Consider the following 20,519-nt stretch of genomic DNA (forward strand, 5'->3'; position numbering starts at 1 on the left):
GAAGGGAACAACGTCAAGTACGTGTGTGTCTTTCACGTGAGCATCCAAAGCCTTTGCTGCGTACGTCAACCACAACCGCCACGGCGCCTGCACCCCTGCCGCTTCCGGCCGCATGACTTGAACGGCGAGCATGGCGAAAGTCCAGTATCCCATGAGACAGGCCACCATGTCCCGCGTGTAGTGCCACCACAGCCGAGTACTTATGCCATCGCCGCTCCGTGACATGGCAGTCAAACCCCAATGATTTATCAAGTTTTAGTGAAAACCATGTCCAGCCGGGATGAAAATCACAAAAGGCGGTATGAGAGACTAAACTTATCTAGTTTAAGAAGTTGAGGGACCTAGATTTGCTGATTTTGGAGTTGAGGGATCATTTCTATGGGACGAAAATTATACTTTCCCATATTTATATAGCCGGGCTCTATGTCTTCTTTCTCTCTCTCGGCTGGGGGTGGGGGGTGGGGGTGGGGGTGGGGGGGGGGGGGTTGAAGATGACTTGTATGCACCAATGGTCGTGCACTAGGTCCTGATACACCAATCAGGAAGCCATCAACAGGTTCTAAACAATTTGACATCATCACACAATGTGCATGTGGCATGCATAAAATTTCTAGTTCGATTAGTCAAACTTGGGCCCATAAATAGAATACTTGAAAAAAAGATTCAAAGCTTATGAAAGCCTTGCTCATTACGTATTTGTTACTACCTCTGTACACTAATTATATATAAGACATTTTTGCAGTTCAAGTAAAAAATGAGAAAATGCAAAAGCAATGTCGAACCGCAAACACGTATTATATTAATGTACGGAGGGAGTATTTCACAACTAAATTTATATTATTAACAACAATAAATTTGTCCTCTAAATGTCTGAAATCAATTTTTTTAGAAAGCCGAAATCAAATTTGTATTGGCTCTTTCTAAACCTTTTGAATGATGAACTAGAGATCTTGTTTTTGCGAGAAACTTCTGACCTATTCATCCTCAATCATGGCAGTACAACGAACACAAAAAATAACAAAAAATACATTCATATTCATAGACCAGCCAGCGACGACTACAAGCACTGAAGCGAGCCGAAGGCACGCCGCGGTCATCGCCTCTTCCTTACTGGAGCCGGGCAAAACTTGTTGTAATAGACAGTCGGGAAGTCGTCGTGCTAAGGCCCCATAAGATCAGCGCACCAGAACAGCAACCGTCACTGATAAAGAGTAGCGTAGATCGAAAGAATACAACCTGAAAACACACGAGCGTAGACGAACGATAGCCAAATCCGAGCAGATCCACCAAAGATAGATCTGCCGGAGACACACCTCCACACTCCCACCGACGATGCTATGCACACCACCGGGACCGGGGCTAGACAGGGAGGACCTTATTCCATTTTCAGAAAGCCGCCGCCGTCTCGCCTTCTTGAAAAGGATACAAACCCTAACAATACTCAAAGAACCATCTAAAAATGAAGCCTTTCCGTCAGCAAGGGCCGAGATCCACCGCACTCCCATGGTCCTAGGCCACCATAGATGAGGCGTACCGACAGCAACCCTAATCTTTCTTGGGGAAGAGGCCATATGAACCGGAGATCTAATGCAATAGCGCACCTAAACCTTCGGTGCAGGTCGCCCCATAAATTAATGCATTTGCAAAGAAAGTAGATGACTGGATAATAAGTCGGAAATGAAAATTTTATTCAGGCATCTATCACCTATCGTGAAAAAAGCCCTGTTAATCGAATTACAACCTGATCAGCTGAATGCAGCAAAGGAAACGAAAGAAACAAAATGCAATGAATGCAGCAAAAGAACCGAACGCATGCACGTTCGAGTGTTAAATACAAATAGCCAGCATCCCTATTTGTTGACGATCCTACAGTTCCTCCTGATCTCGCCGTTGGCAGCGGTCTTGAGTTCGATGGCAGCCATCTTGACCATCGCCTTGGCGAACTTCTTCTCCCAGCTCCCGGGGTTGAACGCGTTCTCCATCACCTTCGTCGCCGTCTTCCCCGACGTGAGCAACGCCGCGTCGGAGATGAAGAGCACGTTCCGCTTGAGCAGGTTGGTGTAGTACATGTTGTCCATCCGGTTGGGGGTGACGATGTCCTGCACCACGGTGGGGTCGTTGGTGAAGTTGGGGCTGACGGGGCACTTGCTCCGCAGCAGCCTGGTGAGGCCCGGGTTCATGTCGGAGGGGTTCGGTGGCAGGCGGTCGGTGAAGGAGGAGCAGTGCGACACGCCGATGGTGTGCGCGCCGGAGAGCACCACGAGGTCGTCCTCGTCCATGTTCTTGGCCTTGAAGCTGTCGACGAGCTGCGTGAGGTTGAAGAAGGGCGGGGGCAGGAACTGCAGCGCCTCAGTTTCAAGCGACACGCGCCCGTCGAACCGCCCCGCCGGCATCTTGTAGTCGATCAGGCTGCTGCTGAGGAAGAAGGCGGCGTCGCGTGCGGCGAAGGCGATGATGTCGGCGCAGGAGACGACTCTAGGGCAGACCCTCTCGAGGACCGCCTTGGCGGCGTCGATCACCTCGAAGCCGCGCAGGCTGGGGAAGTTGGGCGGGCCGAGCTTCTCCGGCCGCGGGTTCGCCGGAGTCGCGTCCAGCAGCACCGACGCGTCACAGCCCTGCACAAGCCGCTGCTTGTTAACCACGTGCTCGTACGTCGCTTTACATGCATATAAAAAAACAGTTGACAGTACGGCGCACGCACCTGGACGAAGCAGTCGTGGAAGGCCATGCGGATGATGCCGGCGCCGAGGCCGGGGTTCCGGGAGACGGCCTTGCCGACGACGTCCCTGACGATGCTCTCCGCCGCGCGGCACTTCCGGTTGTAGTAGCCGACCCTCACCCTATGCCCCGGAGCCCCCTTGCCCTGGCATGTCGCCGCCAGGAGCAGCACGCACGCGATCCAGATCGCAACCCTACCCATCCTTGAGCTCTATCGACCCACTAGAGCCGAGTTGTGTTGAGTGGCCGGAGACTGAAAGTGGAAGCTGCAGTCGTGTGGTTGAGGTGTGGAATCGCTGCTCCTCCGCACGTCCATTTATACGCGCGGGACAGAAGGAGAATTGGCAGGGGTTGCTCTCCTGTCTGCGTTTCTTAATCGGGCAGAGCATGTTCCCTACTCCCTAGACGCCGCAGGAACATGCGAGCACAACTCAGCACACATCCCCTCGAGCTACAGAGCGCTGACTTGAAGGAAACCGGGGCCGGGTTGATAAATAATCTAGTCGTGAATGTTGATGTAGGCATGTGCAGATCCGTGAATCGTGAATGGTTTGCAGCTCAAATGCTTGCAAGGCAGCGTGGACGGATAGGCTTTTCTCTCCCAGCTGAGGTTAAATTAGCAGATTCCGTCTGAATTTGATGTCTCCAGTGTGTATTCTTCGCTGGCGACATGTTTGTTTACTCCATATAAAGCACATGGTAAACGACATCTTGATCGTTTCAAGAGGGCCTGTCGGTCACGGCGAATTTGCTGGGCACTGGACGATGGTGTACGCAATGACAAAAGTACTGCATATAACCAGTGAGCTCAAAAGTCCACACGGAAGGATGATCATACATAGATAGGTCGTCGGGGAGCACGCGGCTCTTCTTCCATGCCCTGTAATCGTGCAAACCGACGCCTCAAAATTTGTTCATGGGAAAAGAAAAGGAAAGAAGAAAGCTAGTGTGCTCTATGCATGGATCGATCGTGCACCGGTTTGATGGATAATGCCTTATAATTGTCGATGGGCTAGATCTGGGTTCAACATCTCGCTGCATCGCGTACCAACCGGTAGTTCGATCCCTACTTCACCAGTCTCGGTCGTGATGCTAGCGATTAAAATGGAGTTTTGCTACCAATAATTATACACTTAAACTTACAAGGATTTTAGTCTGTGATTTTTTTGGCAAATACGATAGCGGACCAGCCGGTCGACCGAAACCCTAGCTGCCACAATGCTTACACCCCCTCTAGCTGCCGCCAGGGCTCTGCCCCCGGCGGGAATGTCCTGATCAGGGTGCGGGCTGCTTTTGGAGGAGTTGGAGGGCTGCCGCAGGTTTTGGTCAAGGAACATGTGTGCTCCAGTAGCGGTATTCGTTAGGCGGTGCTCGACGTTGGCGTTGGTAATCTAGTGCGGTGATCTTAAACAGCCACTCATCCTGGCTAGTTCGCCCGAGTAGTGGCAGTCAGTGCGTGGTCCCGGACTGCGGTGAGCTTGAAATCCGACCCATGCATGTCGGTATGGGTGTTTTTTTAGGGTTTTTAGGGAGTCTTCGAGTTTTATTTGGGGCAGCAAGGCGGCTGATACATCTCAAACGTATTTATATTTTTTGTTTATTTCATGCTATTATAATATTACTTTTGTGGTCTTTTATAGAAATTATTATTTTTTATGGCAACATGTCGGGGGTTAAGTGCGACATATGCCAATGGATGACTTATCATGGTGGGGGCGAGTAGAACGTCGCCGGTGCCTGGAAACGGGATAAGGCGTAGACACGAACGCCGACGTACTTTACCCAGGTTCGGGGCTCGATAACACCCCTAGTCCTGCTCTGCGGGGTCTCCGCATGATCACTAAGGCAAAGTGAGTACAAAGGTGCTCCTCGAGCTGTATCTGTGGATAGACACTACTAGGGAAAACCTTATACACAGAATATTACCAGCAGCGCGGTTTAAAAACAATCGCTACTGCTACTTAGCAGTAGCGTGCTGCAAGAGACCACGCTGCTAATACCCAAATAGCAGTAGCGCGCTAGGAGAAAAGAGCGCTACTACTACAATTGCCAGGGCGTTGCCCCCAGACTATGCATTGTAGTAGCGCCCTTTCCATAGACACGCTACTACTAAATGAATAGCTGTAGCGCTGATGAAACACCCCACGCTAGTAGTACTAAGCTTGTCACTCCACCCGCACCACCACCCTACCATCAACCATCCCACTCCACTCCCACACCACCCACCCCCCGATGTAGATCGACATCCCCTCCACCGCCGGCCACCCTTTGCCCCTTCTCTCCTCTGCCGTCCCTCGCCGCAGATCCACTCGAGCTCCTCCGTCCTCTCCCCACCACCCGGATTCCTCTACAATCCCGCCGCCGTTGACCCCCACCGGCAACCTCACCTTTCCCTCCATGGATGGATGGGCCAACAACTCCACACACCCACCCATGGATGGGGCGACAACTCCCGCCCACCCATGGATGGGATGGATGGGGCGACCACGCCCGAAACCCTAGCCCCTCACCCACACATGGATGGGGATGGGATTGGGGCGACGACACCGCCGGATCCGCACCCGCACCCACTTGCAGCTCCATGGACCCTCCCCGGCCGCAACGGGATCCGCCCCCTTCTCCGTGAGGGGCATCCCTGAAGCTCTGAAGTTCTCCATGGCTCATGGTGAGTCTGCTCTGTCCTTGAGATGGGTATTTGTTTTGTGGCGTGAGATGAGCTTGTTTAATCTGTGCATGCTACACTTGCCAGTAGAAAAGAGTAGATAGTGGTGTGACACATGGCTAGGTTCGGCTCTCAGTAATTTAAGTTTCAGCATTCACACACAGAAAAATATTTCAGTACAAATTTGGCAATGTTTGTAGCATATGTAGACATAGAGAATGCAATTCTAGGAGATCTTAGGTAATGTCAAGTGCACATAGTATGATCTTAGGTGTTTATCTCAGATAATAGGGTTATTACAAGAAAACCGTGTAATGCGCCCTGGAAGATTTTCTGCATCGGTGGATGAAGAATCACGAACATAAGAATTTCTGGTTTAGCATGTTCCCAGAAAGGAGTATGATGTGCCATGCCCAATGAATTAGTTAAATATGTGCATGTTAGTATAAAAGAGTAGAGAATGATGTGATACATGTGAATGACACAGGGTTTGGTTCAGCTCTCGATAATTTAAGTTTCTGTATAGATTTGGCGCTATCTGTCGTGGTTCTAGGTCTGACAGTAATGTAGGGGGGTAGGTATGGAGAGGCAAGATCTTAGCTATGGAGTAGTTGTAAGCACACGAGGTTTACGAGTTCAGGCCCTTCTCGGAGGAAGTAATAGCCCTACGTCTCGGAGCCCGGAGGCGGTCGACTGGATTATGTGTGTACGAATTACAGGGGTGCGAACCCTTTACACTGAGGAGGGGGTGGCTTATATAGAGTTCGCCAGACCCCTCCGGCCCTCAGTTATGCAGGGTTTCAAATACATTAAGGTGGGGCGTTACTGGTAACGCCCCTAATAAAGTGCTATGATGACCATAAAAGCTACTTAATGACCGACCGTTAGCGTGCGGAGTGACTTTAGGTCTCCTGGCCGTCGAGTGGTTGGATCTTGGTCGAGTGATTGCTTCTTGGTCGAGTGTCTTCGAGTCTGCCGAGTGGAACACCTCCAAGTTGATTGGAAGGTGTTTTCTTCTAGAGATGTCCTTGGGTAGGGCAGTTAGGACAGGTCCATGATCCTACCCTAGGTACATAGCTTCATCATTAGCCCCCGAATGGATCGAGGTTTGAGTGGGGAAGGAGTTGAGAACTTCTCCGACTCATTTTTCATGCCATGAGCATATCTTGTTTCGGATCAATGAACCTGAGTGATAACAGCAACTTCCTTTTCAGTCGCCTTGATCCATTCTTAGTTTTTTGTCGAGTGAGTCTCTTTGCTTGAAAAACTCCGAGTGACGGTGTGGAGGAGATCTTCCGTCTGGCAAGTTGTTCTACTGCCCGCAGATTTCGCGGGATTCGAATTTTGGGAAGCGCGCGGGACGGGGGAGGCCGCAGTAATCGGATGGGATAGGGCGGAGCCGCCTCGATCTCCACGCCACCTTTTTCGCCACGTATCGCACGTGCGATTGTTACGGGATTTGACAGGATCGTCCGGGCCTACCAGTCAGCCACTCGGAAGCGGCCTCATATAAGGCGCCGGACCGGGGTTTCTTGAACAGTGCGTTCTCATTTCCTCTTCTCCTCTTCAGGCTTCTTCGTCGCGCTCGCTCTCGCCCCAGCACCGCCGCTCCGTACGCGTCTCGTCGGCGATGATGGGGAAGGAGAAGACGGCGGCTCCGGAGCGGGCAAAGAAGGCGACGACAAAGGAGAAGGGGAAGGCGACCAGTCGTGGTGGATCTTCCTCACGAGACGGCCTGCCGAAGGGCTGGATCCAGGGCGACTGGATCCGCTCGGCGATCCGCCAAGAAGACCTCGACGACCTAGCCGACGGAGGACTGATCCCCCATGGATCGGCGCGGCTTCCGGGGAAGGAATCCGAGCCGCAACCTCGGGAGGGTGAGCGCGTTCTCCTTGCCACCCACGTCGACCGTGGATTTTCCTTGCCTCCTCACCCTTTCTTTCGGAGATTTCTGAATTTCTTTGGGGCACAACTCCACCACTTCACTCCCAACACAATCGTGTATCTCGCTGCTTTCGTGTCTTTGTGCAAGAATTTCTTGGGTTGTCGGCCTCACTGGGGTCTTTTCAAGCACATTTTCACTTGTCGTTCTCAGACGGTGAAAAAGGCCAATGCGAGTGACGAGAGAACACAAGTGATTCAGATGTGTGGGGGTCTTGGTGTTCAGATGAGAGGGAAAAGTTCCTTTCCGGCCATGATTCTTCCCGACTCGGTCCGCGGATGTCAGTCGACCTGGTTTTACTGCAAAGACCAGTTGACGCCAGGGCAGTCGACTGGCCTCCCTCCTTTTACCATGGACCGAGTGAGGAAACCCTCCTCTTTGAAGGTGCTCCCGGAGGAGAATGCGCAAGTTAGGGTGCTGGTCGAACGAGTGGTCCAGCTCATCCGTGACGGGGTCACTGGTATGGATCTCTTGGAGGTTTTCCTTCAGCGGCGCATCCAGCCTCTTCAAGCTCGAGACCATCCGATGTGGATGTATTCGGGTCTTGACGACACCACTCGGATTCACCCGGAGGAGGTCGATGACGACACACTGGAGGGGTGGCTGTTGGGCATCACCGGAAACAAAGACAACCCCAAGGGAGCCAGGAGAGTTCCTCCATTCGACCAGTCCCATGAACCAGAAAAGGTCTGATTCCGAGCTTTTGATTATAATCTGAATTCATCGCGCAGCTGTCTATACTGCGTCGACTGACTTTATTCTTCCCGCTTTCTTTCAGGCCCTTATCGAAATGTACTCGGTGCCCAACGGAGAGCAAGAGCAATATCTGGAGGGAGAGGCGAGCGGCGGCGACAGTGGCGAATGGCATTTTGACGGAGAAGAGGATGAAGAAAGCGACGACTCAAGTGACAAAGAGGAAGTCGAGTCGCCTCCTCGCAGGGAGAGGCGATCCAAGCTTGACCAAGAACGACCGAGCGCCCGTGAAAAGGCGATTGCTCAGACTGGTCAGTCTTCAAAGCGTCCTCGGACATCTTCACCAACCCTGACTGGAAAAGTGTCAAAGCATCTCAAAGTTGCAGAGCAGAAGCCTCGGAAGGCGTTGCCGAAGATTAAGATTGACATCCCCGTCGCTTCTGCGTGAGTGACTCTCTTTGTACTCACTCAACGCTCCGTGCTGTTTATTTTTTCTTGATTTAACCAGACGAACTTTGGAACTGGCAGCGCTGCTACTTCTGGGACCTCAGCTTACAGGGATGAGGATGAGATAATGGAGGATGCAGTCACTTCCAATCTGGGTATGATTTCTGTCATTCTGTCTTTATTTGGTCGACTCAATTGTAATGTGTACCATTGGGTGATGTGATTTTGGCGATTGATCTTTGAACAGCTCCTAACATTATTGACCTCCCCGATGATGATGATGATGAAGAGCCTGAGAGGCCTTTGACGAGGAAAAATAGGCAAGCTCCTGCAAGCAAGGTGCCACAGTCGATGCCGATGGCGGAACCAGTCGTTCAGGACGCTGGTGATGCCAATCGGGGTTCTGTTACCTTCACCGTACCATTGTCGAGTGCCCTGCCTTCTTCATCGATTGGTCAAGCTCCTGCCGACCCTCCTTCAGTTTTTGCGATCCATCATGTCCCAGAGGACTAAGTGAATGCTGCCAAGGAAGCCATACGCCAGGCGGGCATTATGATGGAGAAGATGAAGGCGGTGCGGGATGCCAGTCAGGCCGCCTATGACGCCAGCTCGGCTCACCAAAGCAATGTTCAGGTTAGTTGGTCACCGCTTGTTCTGTTAGGATATGCTATCTGAAGACTCTTTTTCCGAAAATCTTTGCATCTGTACACCCACTGGGTGCGTCAATTGAATTTTTGGACTAGTGGGGGCACGCTGAGTGCACCCACTTGGTGTAGTCTCCGAGACTACGATGGACTGCTGGCGGTCGACTGTAGTCTTTATATTTTGATTCTTTCGCTCGGTCTGGTCTGGCCGTGTGGAGTGTAATGTTGCTGTCGTTTTTGGTAGTTTCACTCTTCCACTCAGTCTGGGCGAGTGAGATCAAAACCGGTGGGGGCACGCCAAGTGCACCCACCGGGTGTAGTCCCCGAGACCGCGGTCGACTGCTGGCAGTCGACTGGGGTCTGAACAGCTTGTTGTCCACTTCTTTTTTTTACTCCCTGCACTCAACTCCGACAGGCCGGTCAAGTGGGATCAGAACCGGTGGGGGCACGCAAAGTGCACCCAGTGGGTGTAGTCCCCGAGACTATGGTGGACTGCGGGCAGTCGACCGTAGTCTTAGTATTTATTGTCTTTGTCGTTTTTCGCTGTAAAATAACTTCGCCTCCCTGATTGCAGAAATCTTGTGATCTTGGAGCTCGCTTTGATGACTTGGAGAAACAGCAGATCCAGCTAAACCTTGACTTGGAATTGGCCAAGACAGAGCTGCAAAAGGCCAAGGACGATGCCAATGGTAAGACGAGCTTGTCGACTGGTTTGTCTTCAGCTTGAGTACTCTTCTGCTCTTTCTGAATCAAGTACCATTTCCTTGCAGTAAAACTAAACGAAGCTCTGGTGAAGAAGGATCAGGATTTGGCTGCTGCTCAACAGAAAGCTGACGACAGAACCGCTCTGGCTGAACAGAAACTGGCTTCAGTCGGCCAATTGGAAGAAGAGAACGCCAAGATGAAATCTTCCCTGAATGAAGCCAACAAGGAGTGCACACGCTTGAAGAAGGACAATCTCAACCTGTACGAGAAGATGGAAGGCATCGCTCGCAGGAGGGACGATCTGGAGAGCTATCTGAGGAGCCTTGCCAAGAAGTTGTTCATCAAGCTTGAAGGTATACATTTTGTTCCGATTGATGTTTTTTTGTCGACTCAGCATACAAAAATTGACTTATCCTTGGATCGTGAATGCAGAGTTTTGTCAGAACTTCGAGGAGGAGACTGGGTGGATTGAGCCAGGTTTGGACCCAATCAATTCTCCCGTGAAAGATGAAACAGCCATGAATCTGCTCCGACTGGAATCCCACATCGACAGTGTTGTGGACTACTTGGCTCGACTGAAGGTCGCCACATCACGGATCGACACGGCACTTTGGCCAGAGGCTATGTTCCAGAATGATCTTGAGTCCCTGATGACTCGACTTAACGAGATCCCTGATCGAGTGCAGGAGTGGAAGAAATCTTCTACCCGGTGTGGTGCTGATGTGGCTCTGTCTTTGGTTCGTGTCCACTACAAGGAGGTGCGACAAGATAAGCTGGCAGCAATCAAGGTCGCCAACACCCAGAGGCATGACTTCCGATATTTTATGGAGACTTTTATTGCTGCAGCCACTCGGATCGCCGACGGCGTCGACCTGGACGAGTTCGTCGAGCCTGCCAGTCCTCCTCCTGCGGAGTGAACAAATTTTTATGCCCCACCTTAAATTTGCCTCGGAATGCTGAGTGGTTTTTGTAACTGTTAAACTCTTTCGGGCTGAATGCCCGAGCACTTCGATCTGTGGTCTGGAACCTTTAGGATTTATCTGAACTAGGTTTATCGTTGAATATCTTCATGAATCCTCCGTTGAGTGGAACTCGTTCTTCACTCGAGACAACTTTTGTATTTGTGGCGCAGCCCTGAAGGAGAAGGTAGCAGTCAACCTGCACCTCGTCGTCCTTGCGGGTCGGTGATGGAGCGCATGTTGTGTTTGTGGCGGAGCTCCGAAGGAGAAGGTGGCAGTCGACTTGCACCTCGTCGTCCTTGCAGAGTGGGATGGAGCGCACGTTGTATTTGTGGCGAAGCTCCCAAGGAGAAGGTGGCAGTCGACCTGCACCTCGTCGTCCTTGCGGATTGAGATGGAGCGCACGTTGTATTTGTGGAGAAGCTCCCAAGGAGAAGGTGGCAGTCGACCTGCACCTCGTCGTCTTTGCGGATTGAGATGGAGCGCACGTTGTATTTGTGGCGAAGCTCCCAAGGAGAAGGTGGCATTCGACATGCACCTCATCGTCCTTACGGATTGGGATGTGTTTCATACTTAGGCGAGTACTGGACTACAGCTAAGCCCCCGAGTGGGAGGGTCGCTCTCCACTCGGTAGGATTTTTCAAACTTAGGCGAGTACTGGACTGCAGCTAAGCCCCCGAATGGGAGGGTCGCTCACCACTCGGTAGGATTTTCAAATACTTAGGCGAGTATTGGACTGCAGCTAAGCCCCCAAGTGGGAGGGTCGCTCTCCACTCGGTAGGATTTTTCAAACTTAGGCGAGTACTTGGACTGCAGCTAAGCCCCCGAGTGGGAGGGTCGCTCACCACTCGGTATGATTTTCAAATACTTAGGCGAGTACTAGACTGCAGCTAAGCCCCCGAGTGGGAGGGTCGCTCACCACTCGGTAGGATTTTCAAATACTTAGGCGAGTACTGGACTGCAGCTAAGCCCCCGAGTGGGAGGGTCGCTCACCACTCGGTAGGATTTTCAAATACTTAGGCGAGTACTGGACTGCAGCTAAGCCCCCGAGTGGGAGGCTGGCTCACCACTCGGTAGGATTTTCAAATACTTAGGCGAGTACTGGACTGCAGCTAAGCCCCCGAGTGGGAGGGTCGCTCACCACTCGGTAGGATTTTCAAATACTTAGGCGAGTACTGGACTGCAGCTAAGCCCCCGAGTGGGAGGGTCGCTCACCACTCGGTAGGATTTTCAAATACTTAGGCAAGTACTGGACTACAGCTAAGCCCCCGAGTGGGAGGATGGCTCACCACTCGGTTGGATTTTCAAATACTTAGGCGAAACGGGTTCGCAGCTAAGCCCCCAAGTGGGAGGCTGGCTCACCACTCGGTAGGATTTTCAAACACTTAGGCGAAACGGGTTTGCAGCTAAGCCCCCGAGTGGGAGGGTCGCTCTCCACTCGGTAGGATTTTTCAAACTTAGGCGAGTACTTGGACTACAGCTAAGCCCCCGAGTGGGAGGGTCGCTCACCACTCGGTAGGATTTTCAAATACTTAGGCGAGTACTAGACTGTAGCTAAGCCCCCGAGTGGGATGGTCACTCACCACTCGGTAGGATTTTCAAATACTTAGGCGAGTACTGGACTGCAGCTAAGCCCACGAGTGGGAGGGTCGCTCACCACTCGGTAGGATTTTCAAATACTTAGGCGAGTACTGGACAGCAGCTAAGCCCCCGAGAGGGAGGCTGGCTCACCACTCGATAGGATTTTCAAATACTTAGGCGAGTACTGGACTGCAGCTAAGCCCCCGAGTGGGAGGGTCGCTCACCACTCGGTAGGATTTTCAAATACTTAGGCGAGTACTGGACTGCAGCTAAGCCCCCGAGTGGGAGGGTCGCTCACCACTCGGTAGGATTTTCAAACATTTAGGCGAACCGGGTTCGTAGCTAAGCCCCCGAGTGGGAGGCTGGCTCAACACTCGGTAGGAAATTATTTTTACAAACTTAGGCGAAACGGATTCGCAGCTAAGCCATCTCCTGGGGGATTTCTCACGCAAACAAAAACAATAACAATCACTGGGAAAATTATAACGCTCTTGACTTTGATAAATAAACTACAGAAGTTTTTCTTATTACATCTCATCCGAGTGAGAATTCAAGTATAAAAGGGGCGGAGCAGCTCCGCATTCCAGGATCGTGGCTCATCAATCTGGCGATCGACATTATAAAGGTGGTACGCTCCATTGTGGAGGACTCTGGTGACTATGAAGGGACCTTCCCAAGTAGGAGCGAGTTTGTGTGGTTTCTGTTGATCCACTCGGAGGACCAAGTCTCCTTCTTGGAAGGCTCGACTCTTCGCATTTCTGGCATGGAATCGACGCAAGTCTTGCTGATAGATGGTCGATCAGATCATGGCCATTTCTCTTTCTTCTTCCAGGAGGTCGACTGCGTCCTGCCGGGCTTGTTCTGCTTCATCTTCAGAGTAGAGCTCGACTCGGGTGCGTTGTGAAGCAGGTTACTCGGCAAAACTTCTTCGGCTCCATAGACCAGAAAGAATGGGGTTCTTCCGGTCGATCGGTTTGGGGTTGTCCTCAATCCCCAAAGAACTGATGGAAGCTCGTCGACCCATGCACCTGCTGCGTGCTTGAGGTCGCGCATCAGTCGAGGTTTCAGTCCTTTGAGAATTAAGCCGTTTGCTCTTTCCGCTTGTCCATTAGACTGGGGGTGAGCGACCGAAGCGTAGTTGACTCGGTGCCCTGAGAGGCGCAAAAGGCTCTGAATTTGTCGGAATCGAAGTTTGACCCGTTGTCAGTGATGATGCTATGCGGAACTCCATATCTGAATATCAACTCTCTGATGAAACTGATAGCAGTGCAAGCATCAAGATTCTTGATAGGCTTAGCTTCAATCCATTTGGTGAACTTGTCGACTTCTACTAGCACATGAGTGAAGCCGCTCCTGCCCGTTCTCAGTGGTCCAACCATGTCCAGTCCCCAAACAGCGAAGGGCCAGACGAGTGGAATGGTTTTCAAGGCTGACACGGGCTTGTGCGACATATTGGAGTAAAACTGACATCCTTCACATTTCTCGACTATCTCTTTCGCCATTTCATTCGCTCTTGGCCAGTAGAATCCCGCTCGGTATGCTTTAGCCACAATGGTCCGAGAGGACGCATGATGACCACAGGTCCCCGAGTGGATATCATCAAGGATTATCTGACCTTCTTCTGGTGTTATACACTTCTGACTAACTCCAGTCGCGCTTTCTCTATACAACTGTCCCTTTATGAATGTAAAGGCCTTGGATCGACGGACGATCTGTCGAGCCTCTTCTTCGTCCTCTGGGAGTTCTTTCCTTAGGATGTACGCGATGTATGGTATTGTCCAGTCGGGAGTGATGACCAAAACTTCCATGATGAGGTCGACCACAGCTGGAACTTCAACTTCAGTTGGATCCGTGACACTTTTTGGCTGCGGGGCTTCTTCAGTGAAGGGATCCTCCTGAACCGATGGTGTGTGGATGTGTTCCAAAAACACATTGCTGGGAATGGCTTCTCTTTTTCGCCAAATTATCAGCTGCTTGATTTTTCAGTCGGGGTATGTGATGAAGTTCTAGCCCCTCGAATTTCTTCTCCAGCTTTCTCACTGCATTGAAATAACCAGCCATGGCTGGACTTCTGACGTCCCACTCCTTCATCACCTGATTAACCACCAAATCTGAGTCGCCATAGACCATGAGGCGACGGACGTCGAGTGAAATGGCCATGCGCAACCCATATAAAAGTGCTTCATATTCTGCCTCGTTATTGGAGGAATCAAAGTGGATTTGAAGAACATATCTGAGCTTATATCCTCGGGGGGAGACCAATACTACCCCGGCACCGGAACCATTCAGCATTTTGGAACCGTCGAAGAACATGGTCCAATGCTCCGAGTGAACCTGAGTCAGCAGTTGCTGTTCAATCCACTCGGCGACGAAATCTGCTATTGCCTAGGACTTGATAGCTTTCTTTGCCTCAAACTTGATATCTAGAGGAAGGAGTTCAATCGCCCATTTTGCCACTCGACCAGTTGCATCTCTGTTGTGCAGGATCTCTGACAATGGAGCATCGCTGACGACTGTAATGGAATGATCAGAGAAGTAGTGAGGAACCTTCTTTGTGGTCATATAAATCCCATATACAAGCATCTGATAATGAGGATATCTTTGCTTCGACGGGGTCAAAACTTCAGAAATATAATATACTGGGCGCTGAACTTTGAAGGCTTTTCCTTCTTCTTCCCGCTCGACCGTAAGTACCGTACTGATGACTTGTCCCGTGGCTGCGATGTAAAGCAACAAAGGCTCTTTGCTGATTGGGGTAGCAAGCACCGGCTGGGTGGAGAGCAGAGCTTTGAGCTCTGCAAACGCTGCATCAGCTTTAGGAGTCCACTCGAACTTGTCTGACTTCTTCATCAATCGGTAAAGAGGCAATGCCTTTCACCGAGACGAGAGATGAATCGACTTAAAGCGGCCAAGCAACCAGTAAGCTTCTAGACGTCGTGCACTCGCACAGGACTTTTCATTCGGAGTATAGTACCGACTTTTTCTGGATTGGCGTCGATTCCCCGTTCGGAAATGAGGAAACCGAGTAAATTTCCGCCAGGAACTCCGAATGTGCACTTTGATGGATTAAGCTTGATATCATACATCCTGAGGTTGGCTAAGGTTTCAGCAAGGTCAGTCAGCAGGTCGGCACCCTTTCGTGACTTGACCACAATATCATCCATGTATGCTTCCACATTCCGACTGATTTGAGTGAGCAAACACTTCTGAATCATCCTCATGAATGTGGCTCCGGCATTCTTGAGGCCGAATGGCATGGTAACATAGCAGAAGCACCCGAATGGAGTGATGAAAGCTGTTTTGATCTCGTCAGGCCCATACAGACAGATCTGATGGTACCCGGAATAGGCGTCTAAAAAAGACAGTCGCTCACATCCCGCAGTCGAGTCGACTATCTTTCGGACAGGCCCGATTGATATGTTTAAAGTCAATGCACATGAAAAGTGACTTGTCCTTCTTGCGGACCATGACAACGTTGGCGAGCCACTCGGAGTGATAAATCTCTCGGATGAACTCCGCTGCTAAGAGCCGAGCCACCTCCTCACCAATAGCCTTTCTCTTCTGGACGTCAGACCGTCAGAGATGTTCTTTGAAAAGTTTCACTTTTGAGTCAACTCGTAGGCGGTGCTCGGCCAGCCCCTGGGAACACCCAGCATGTCAGAAGGCTTCCATGCAAAGATGTCCCAGTTCTCATGGAGGAACTGGATGAGCACTTCTTCCTATTTGGAGTCGAGTGTTGTTGAGATATGAGTCAGAGCAGCACTGGGATCGGTCGGGTGAATGTGGACTGGCTTCGTTTCACCAGACGACTAAAAAGCTGATTCTGTAGCGGGCTTCTTGGCTCGCAACAAGTCACTCGGGTCTGCAGTCTTCTGGTACTCCTGCAACTCCACCATTGCCATCTGAGCATCAGCGATCTTTGAGCCTTTCTGAAAACACTCTTCTGCTTTCTTCCGATTGCCCGTAACAGTAATCACACCCTTGGGACCAGGCATCTTCAATTTGAGATACACATAACATGGTCGAGCCATGAAGCGTGCATAAGCTGGCTTGCCCAAAATAGCGTGGTAAGCACTCTGGAAATCCACGACTTCGAACATCAACTTTTCTTTGCGGTAATTCTTGGAATCACCGAAAACCACATCAGGAGCAATCTGGCCGAGTGACTCAGCCTTCTTCCCAGGAATGACTCCATGGAAACTCATGTTGTTGGTACTTAGTCTGGACATCGGAATGCCCATCCCTTTCAACGTCTCAGCATACAGTATGTTCAAACCACTACCACCATCCATCAAGACTTTGGTCAGTCGAGTGCCTTCAACAACTGGGTCGGCCACCAAAGCTTGCCTCCCAGGGGTGGCAATGTGCGTTGGGTGATCGGACTGGTCGAATGTGATGGCAGTCTGAGACCACTTCAGATAACTGGGTGTCGCCGGAGCAACCATATTCACCTCACGGTTGATAATTTTCAGTCGACTTTTGCTTTCAACATCAGCAAAAATCATCAGGGTGGAATTGACCTGGGGGTATCCATCATCACTGTCTTCCTTGTCGTCAACTTTGTCCGACTCCTTTTCCTTGTCTTTGGGCTGTTTGCCCTAGAACTGCTGGATCAAGAGCTGACACTGTCGAGTGGTATGTTTCGGGTAAATGAACTTACCCTCTTCATCTTTCTTGGTGTGGATGTGACATGGCAAATCCAACACATCATTTCCGTCTTGGTCCTTAACTTTCTTGGGGTTCCAAGGCCCTTTGGGTTTCCCCTTAAACATTCCTTGAGTTACGGCCAAGGCTTCCCCAGGAGCAGCTGGCTCGGCTTTCCGCTTCTGTTTCCGATTGGAATTTCCTCCTCCGGTTTCTTGGGCGACTGACTTGTGCTTGCCACTCCGGAGTCGATCCTCATCTTCACCATTAGCATACTTGGTGGCAATCTCCATCATCCGATTCAGAGACATGTCTCCGGTTCAACCGAATTTCAGATTCAGTTCTCTATACTTGACGCCTTCTTTGAAGGCACAGAATGCTTGGTAGTCAGGCACATTCTCTACCGTGTGATGTAACATGATCCATCTCTGGATGTAATCCCTCAAAGTTTCATTCGGCTTCTGCATGCAAGACCGTAGTTCTGTTAGCCCTGCCAATCGCTTGCATGTTCCTTCAAATGTGGTGACAAACACTCGGGTAAGATCTTCCCAAGTGTAAATGCTGCTGGGTGCTAACTGATTCAGCCACGCTCTGGCCGAGCCCTCCAACATGAGAGGCAGGTGCTTCATGGCCACTTCATCATTGCCACCGCCAATATGGACAGCCACTCGGTAGTCTTCAAGCCATGTATCGGGCTTGGACTCACCAGTGAACTTACTGACTCCAGTCGCCAACCTGAAGTTGGGAGGAATCACAGCGGCCCTGATGGCTCTACTAAAGCAATCTGGCCCCGAAACATGTACTCTGCTGCTGGTAGGTGCATCTCTGTCGTGACCTTCTCGGTGAGCTCTGTTCTTGTCGATCAAACCTTGAACGAGAATGGATCTCGCATCAAAGCCTGGTTCCCTGGGATCGACTGGAATCCTTCGCCCAACACTACGAGGGCGCCTGTCATCCTGCTGTCGAGGCACATACGATCCACTCCTCGGGGGAGGGGTGGGCACTCGACGTCGATCTCACGATCGAATCGGTAATCATACTGCTCATGGTTCCCATACTGATCACGCCGGTCCCCACGCCCCTCACGCCTCGGGGGCGATCTTGGGCTATGAGTCGATTGGACTGTGTCTGCAGTAATGGATCTGCTATGAATCATGTTCCGCGACTGAGAAACAACGGAATTCTGGTCTCCTGGTACCCGGAGTAACGCTCTGATCTGCAGCAAGCCTCTGCCGGCCTCCGACTAGGAAGGCTGAATCGACTCTGCTATACGGGCTGCAGCTGCTAAATTATGAATCGGAGTTCGATATACCTGCGGGGGCGGAAAGAGTTGACGTCCACTGGATTCTAGAACCCGTTGTCGCGCACGCTCGTCGAGTGCTCGCTGGAGGTTCTCCAGTCGAGTGCGCTCAGCCAAGTTTGCCAGGCGCGCGTCCTCCAAGGCACGAGCCTCGGGGGTTTCTCCAACGATAGGAGTGTGCAGTGCATCCATGTTCCGGCGACGAAGTTCTTCTCTCTGCAGCGACGTGAGAGGCTTGGGGAGATATTCCTCATGGGGACGCGACGGGTCGCCTCCACCTGCGCCTCCGTCGGTGCAGGGAAAACCGGGAGGACTGGGCGGTCCATCGACCATCAGAACCTCCGCCGCCGGATCACTCCTGTCGCACTCGATGCGGTCTCTGTGGAGCCAGTCGACAGGTCGAACAGGCCATAGAGGGATTCGTCGGGCTCGATCGCCGCGACTTGAGGGGTGGCCGACTGGCGTGCCACCGCGTGTCTCACCCACCGCTGAAGTCTTGACCGACCGGAGCACTTGCGCTGGCGGGAAACAGGGAGGGAGGACAACACAGGGGGCGACCGATAATGGGTCGACGGTTGCCGCAAGAGGACGCCGCGGATGCACGCGCAAAAGTGCGTTTCCCCGCGGACAGGGAGTGCGTCCACGTCGAGCGGAGCCTCCTGAAGCCAAGCAGAGTCGTCAGCGATGAACGTGAGCGCGCCGAGACGGATCTCGTGGCCCTCCACCAAAACTCCATCAGAAACCATGATGATTTGGATCGGAAAAGATCACAACTCCTCCAATAAATCGCTAAAACACCCGGCCCCACGGTGGGAGCCAACTATCGTGGTTCTAGGTCTGACAGTAATGTAGGGGGGTAGGTATGGAGAGGCAAGATCTTAGCTATGGAGTAGTTGTAAGCACACGAGGTTTACGAGTTCAGGCCCTTCTCGGAGGAAGTAATAGCCCTACGTCTCGAAGCCTGGAGGCAGTCGACTGGATTAGGTGTGTATGAATTACAGGGGTGCGAACCCTTTACACTAAGGAGGGGGTGGCTTATATAGAGTTCGCCAGACCCCTCCGGCCCTCAGTTATGCAGGGTTTCAAATACATTAAGGTGGGGCGTTACTGGTAACGCCCCTAATAAAGTGCTATGATGACCATAAAAGCTACTTAATGACCGACCGTTAGCGTGCAGAGTGACTTTAGGTCTCCTGGCCGTCGAGTGGTTGGATCTTGGTCGAGTGATTGCTTCTTGGTCAAGTGTCTTCGCGTCTGCCGAGTGGAACACCTCCAAGTCGATTGGAAGGTGGTTTCTTCTAGAGATGTCCTTGGGTAGGGCAGTTAGGACAGGTCCATGATCCTACCCTAGGTACATAGCTTCATCACTATCTGTACCTATTTCTCGACATAGGTAGACAAATTTGGTGCTGTTCAAAGAAAGGTAGATAATTTTTAGTATGAAGTGTAAACCCAGATACTAGAATGCTTACCGCAGTGTGAATATGTGAGTTAATTAGCTTAAATTAGATAAAAAATTAGTACTCCCTCCATAAAGAAATATAAGAGCATTTAGACCACTGAAGTAGTGATCTAAATGCTCTTATATTTCTTTACAGAGGGAGTACTTTCCAATCTGCAAAAAAGTAGTGATCTTAATGCTCTTAAATTTACTGGTTTCTTCTAGCAAAAGTATTGCCAATTTGTGTATACCTTGATTCAGAGATCAATCACATCTTGATTCAGAAAAACTGTACTGCACAATTATGCTATTTCCTGACATGAGAAGAACACCCCAGCGCATAACTAGTCTGTAGACGCGTGCCATGGAAATTCTGACAATTTCTTGGGTTAAAGAAACATTTTATTTTATTCAGTCGTGGCATGACACCAAAAGAACCTAGTATGTAACTAATGCTATATAGATTCGATTCTTCTGAAACTTATGCTTTTTTTGTTCGAAGACTGAACTTATCCGTTTGATATGGAAAATTGATCATCATAAGTTAGATTGCCATGGATTCATAAGTCAGACCTACTTCTGTTTTTATGGATCTTGGAAATATGATTGATGGTGCATTTGGGTTCAGGTAAAGGAGGGAACAGTTCTGAGCACTCTGCAGGTGATCTAGAGGTTGATCCCAGTTCTATTTCGTATTTGGTCGTCGGTCTGATGGATTGCTACTGCTGCTAGTTGGTGGTTATGGCAGGGACAGAGACGGCCACCGAGCGAGCAAGGGAGGGC

General features: G+C 50.9%; 1 protein-coding gene across 1 annotated transcript; it reads right to left on the reverse strand.

The window, feature by feature from the left end:
• Positions 1 to 1,667: 1,667 nt before the first annotated feature.
• On the reverse strand, positions 1,668 to 3,014 carry LOC125526611 (peroxidase 2-like). Its single transcript, XM_048691254.2, has 2 exons — positions 2,702 to 3,014; positions 1,668 to 2,615 (listed from the first exon to the last, which is right to left on the reverse strand). The coding sequence occupies exons 1-2, from the start codon at positions 2,918 to 2,920 to the stop codon at positions 1,851 to 1,853; spliced, it is 984 nt and encodes a 327-aa protein (XP_048547211.1). The 5' UTR covers positions 2,921 to 3,014; the 3' UTR covers positions 1,668 to 1,850.
• Between the last annotated feature and the right edge of the window lie 17,505 nt (positions 3,015 to 20,519).

This window comes from Triticum urartu, chromosome 2A (genome assembly GCF_056163025.1).
Source record: "Triticum urartu cultivar PI428250 chromosome 2A, HENAU_Tu73, whole genome shotgun sequence".
Classification (NCBI taxonomy): domain Eukaryota; kingdom Viridiplantae; phylum Streptophyta; class Magnoliopsida; order Poales; family Poaceae; genus Triticum; species Triticum urartu.

Bases quoted from the DNA above. Each gene is read 5' to 3' on its own strand.
- LOC125526611 (XM_048691254.2), bottom strand. From the start codon at position 2,920: ATGGGTAGGGTTGCGATCTGGATCGCGTGCGTGCTGCTCCTGGCGGCG. The intron at 2,616-2,701 runs GTGCGTGCGCCG...CGGCTTGTGCAG, and splicing joins TCCACGACTGCTTCGTCCAG to GGCTGTGACGCGTCGGTGCT.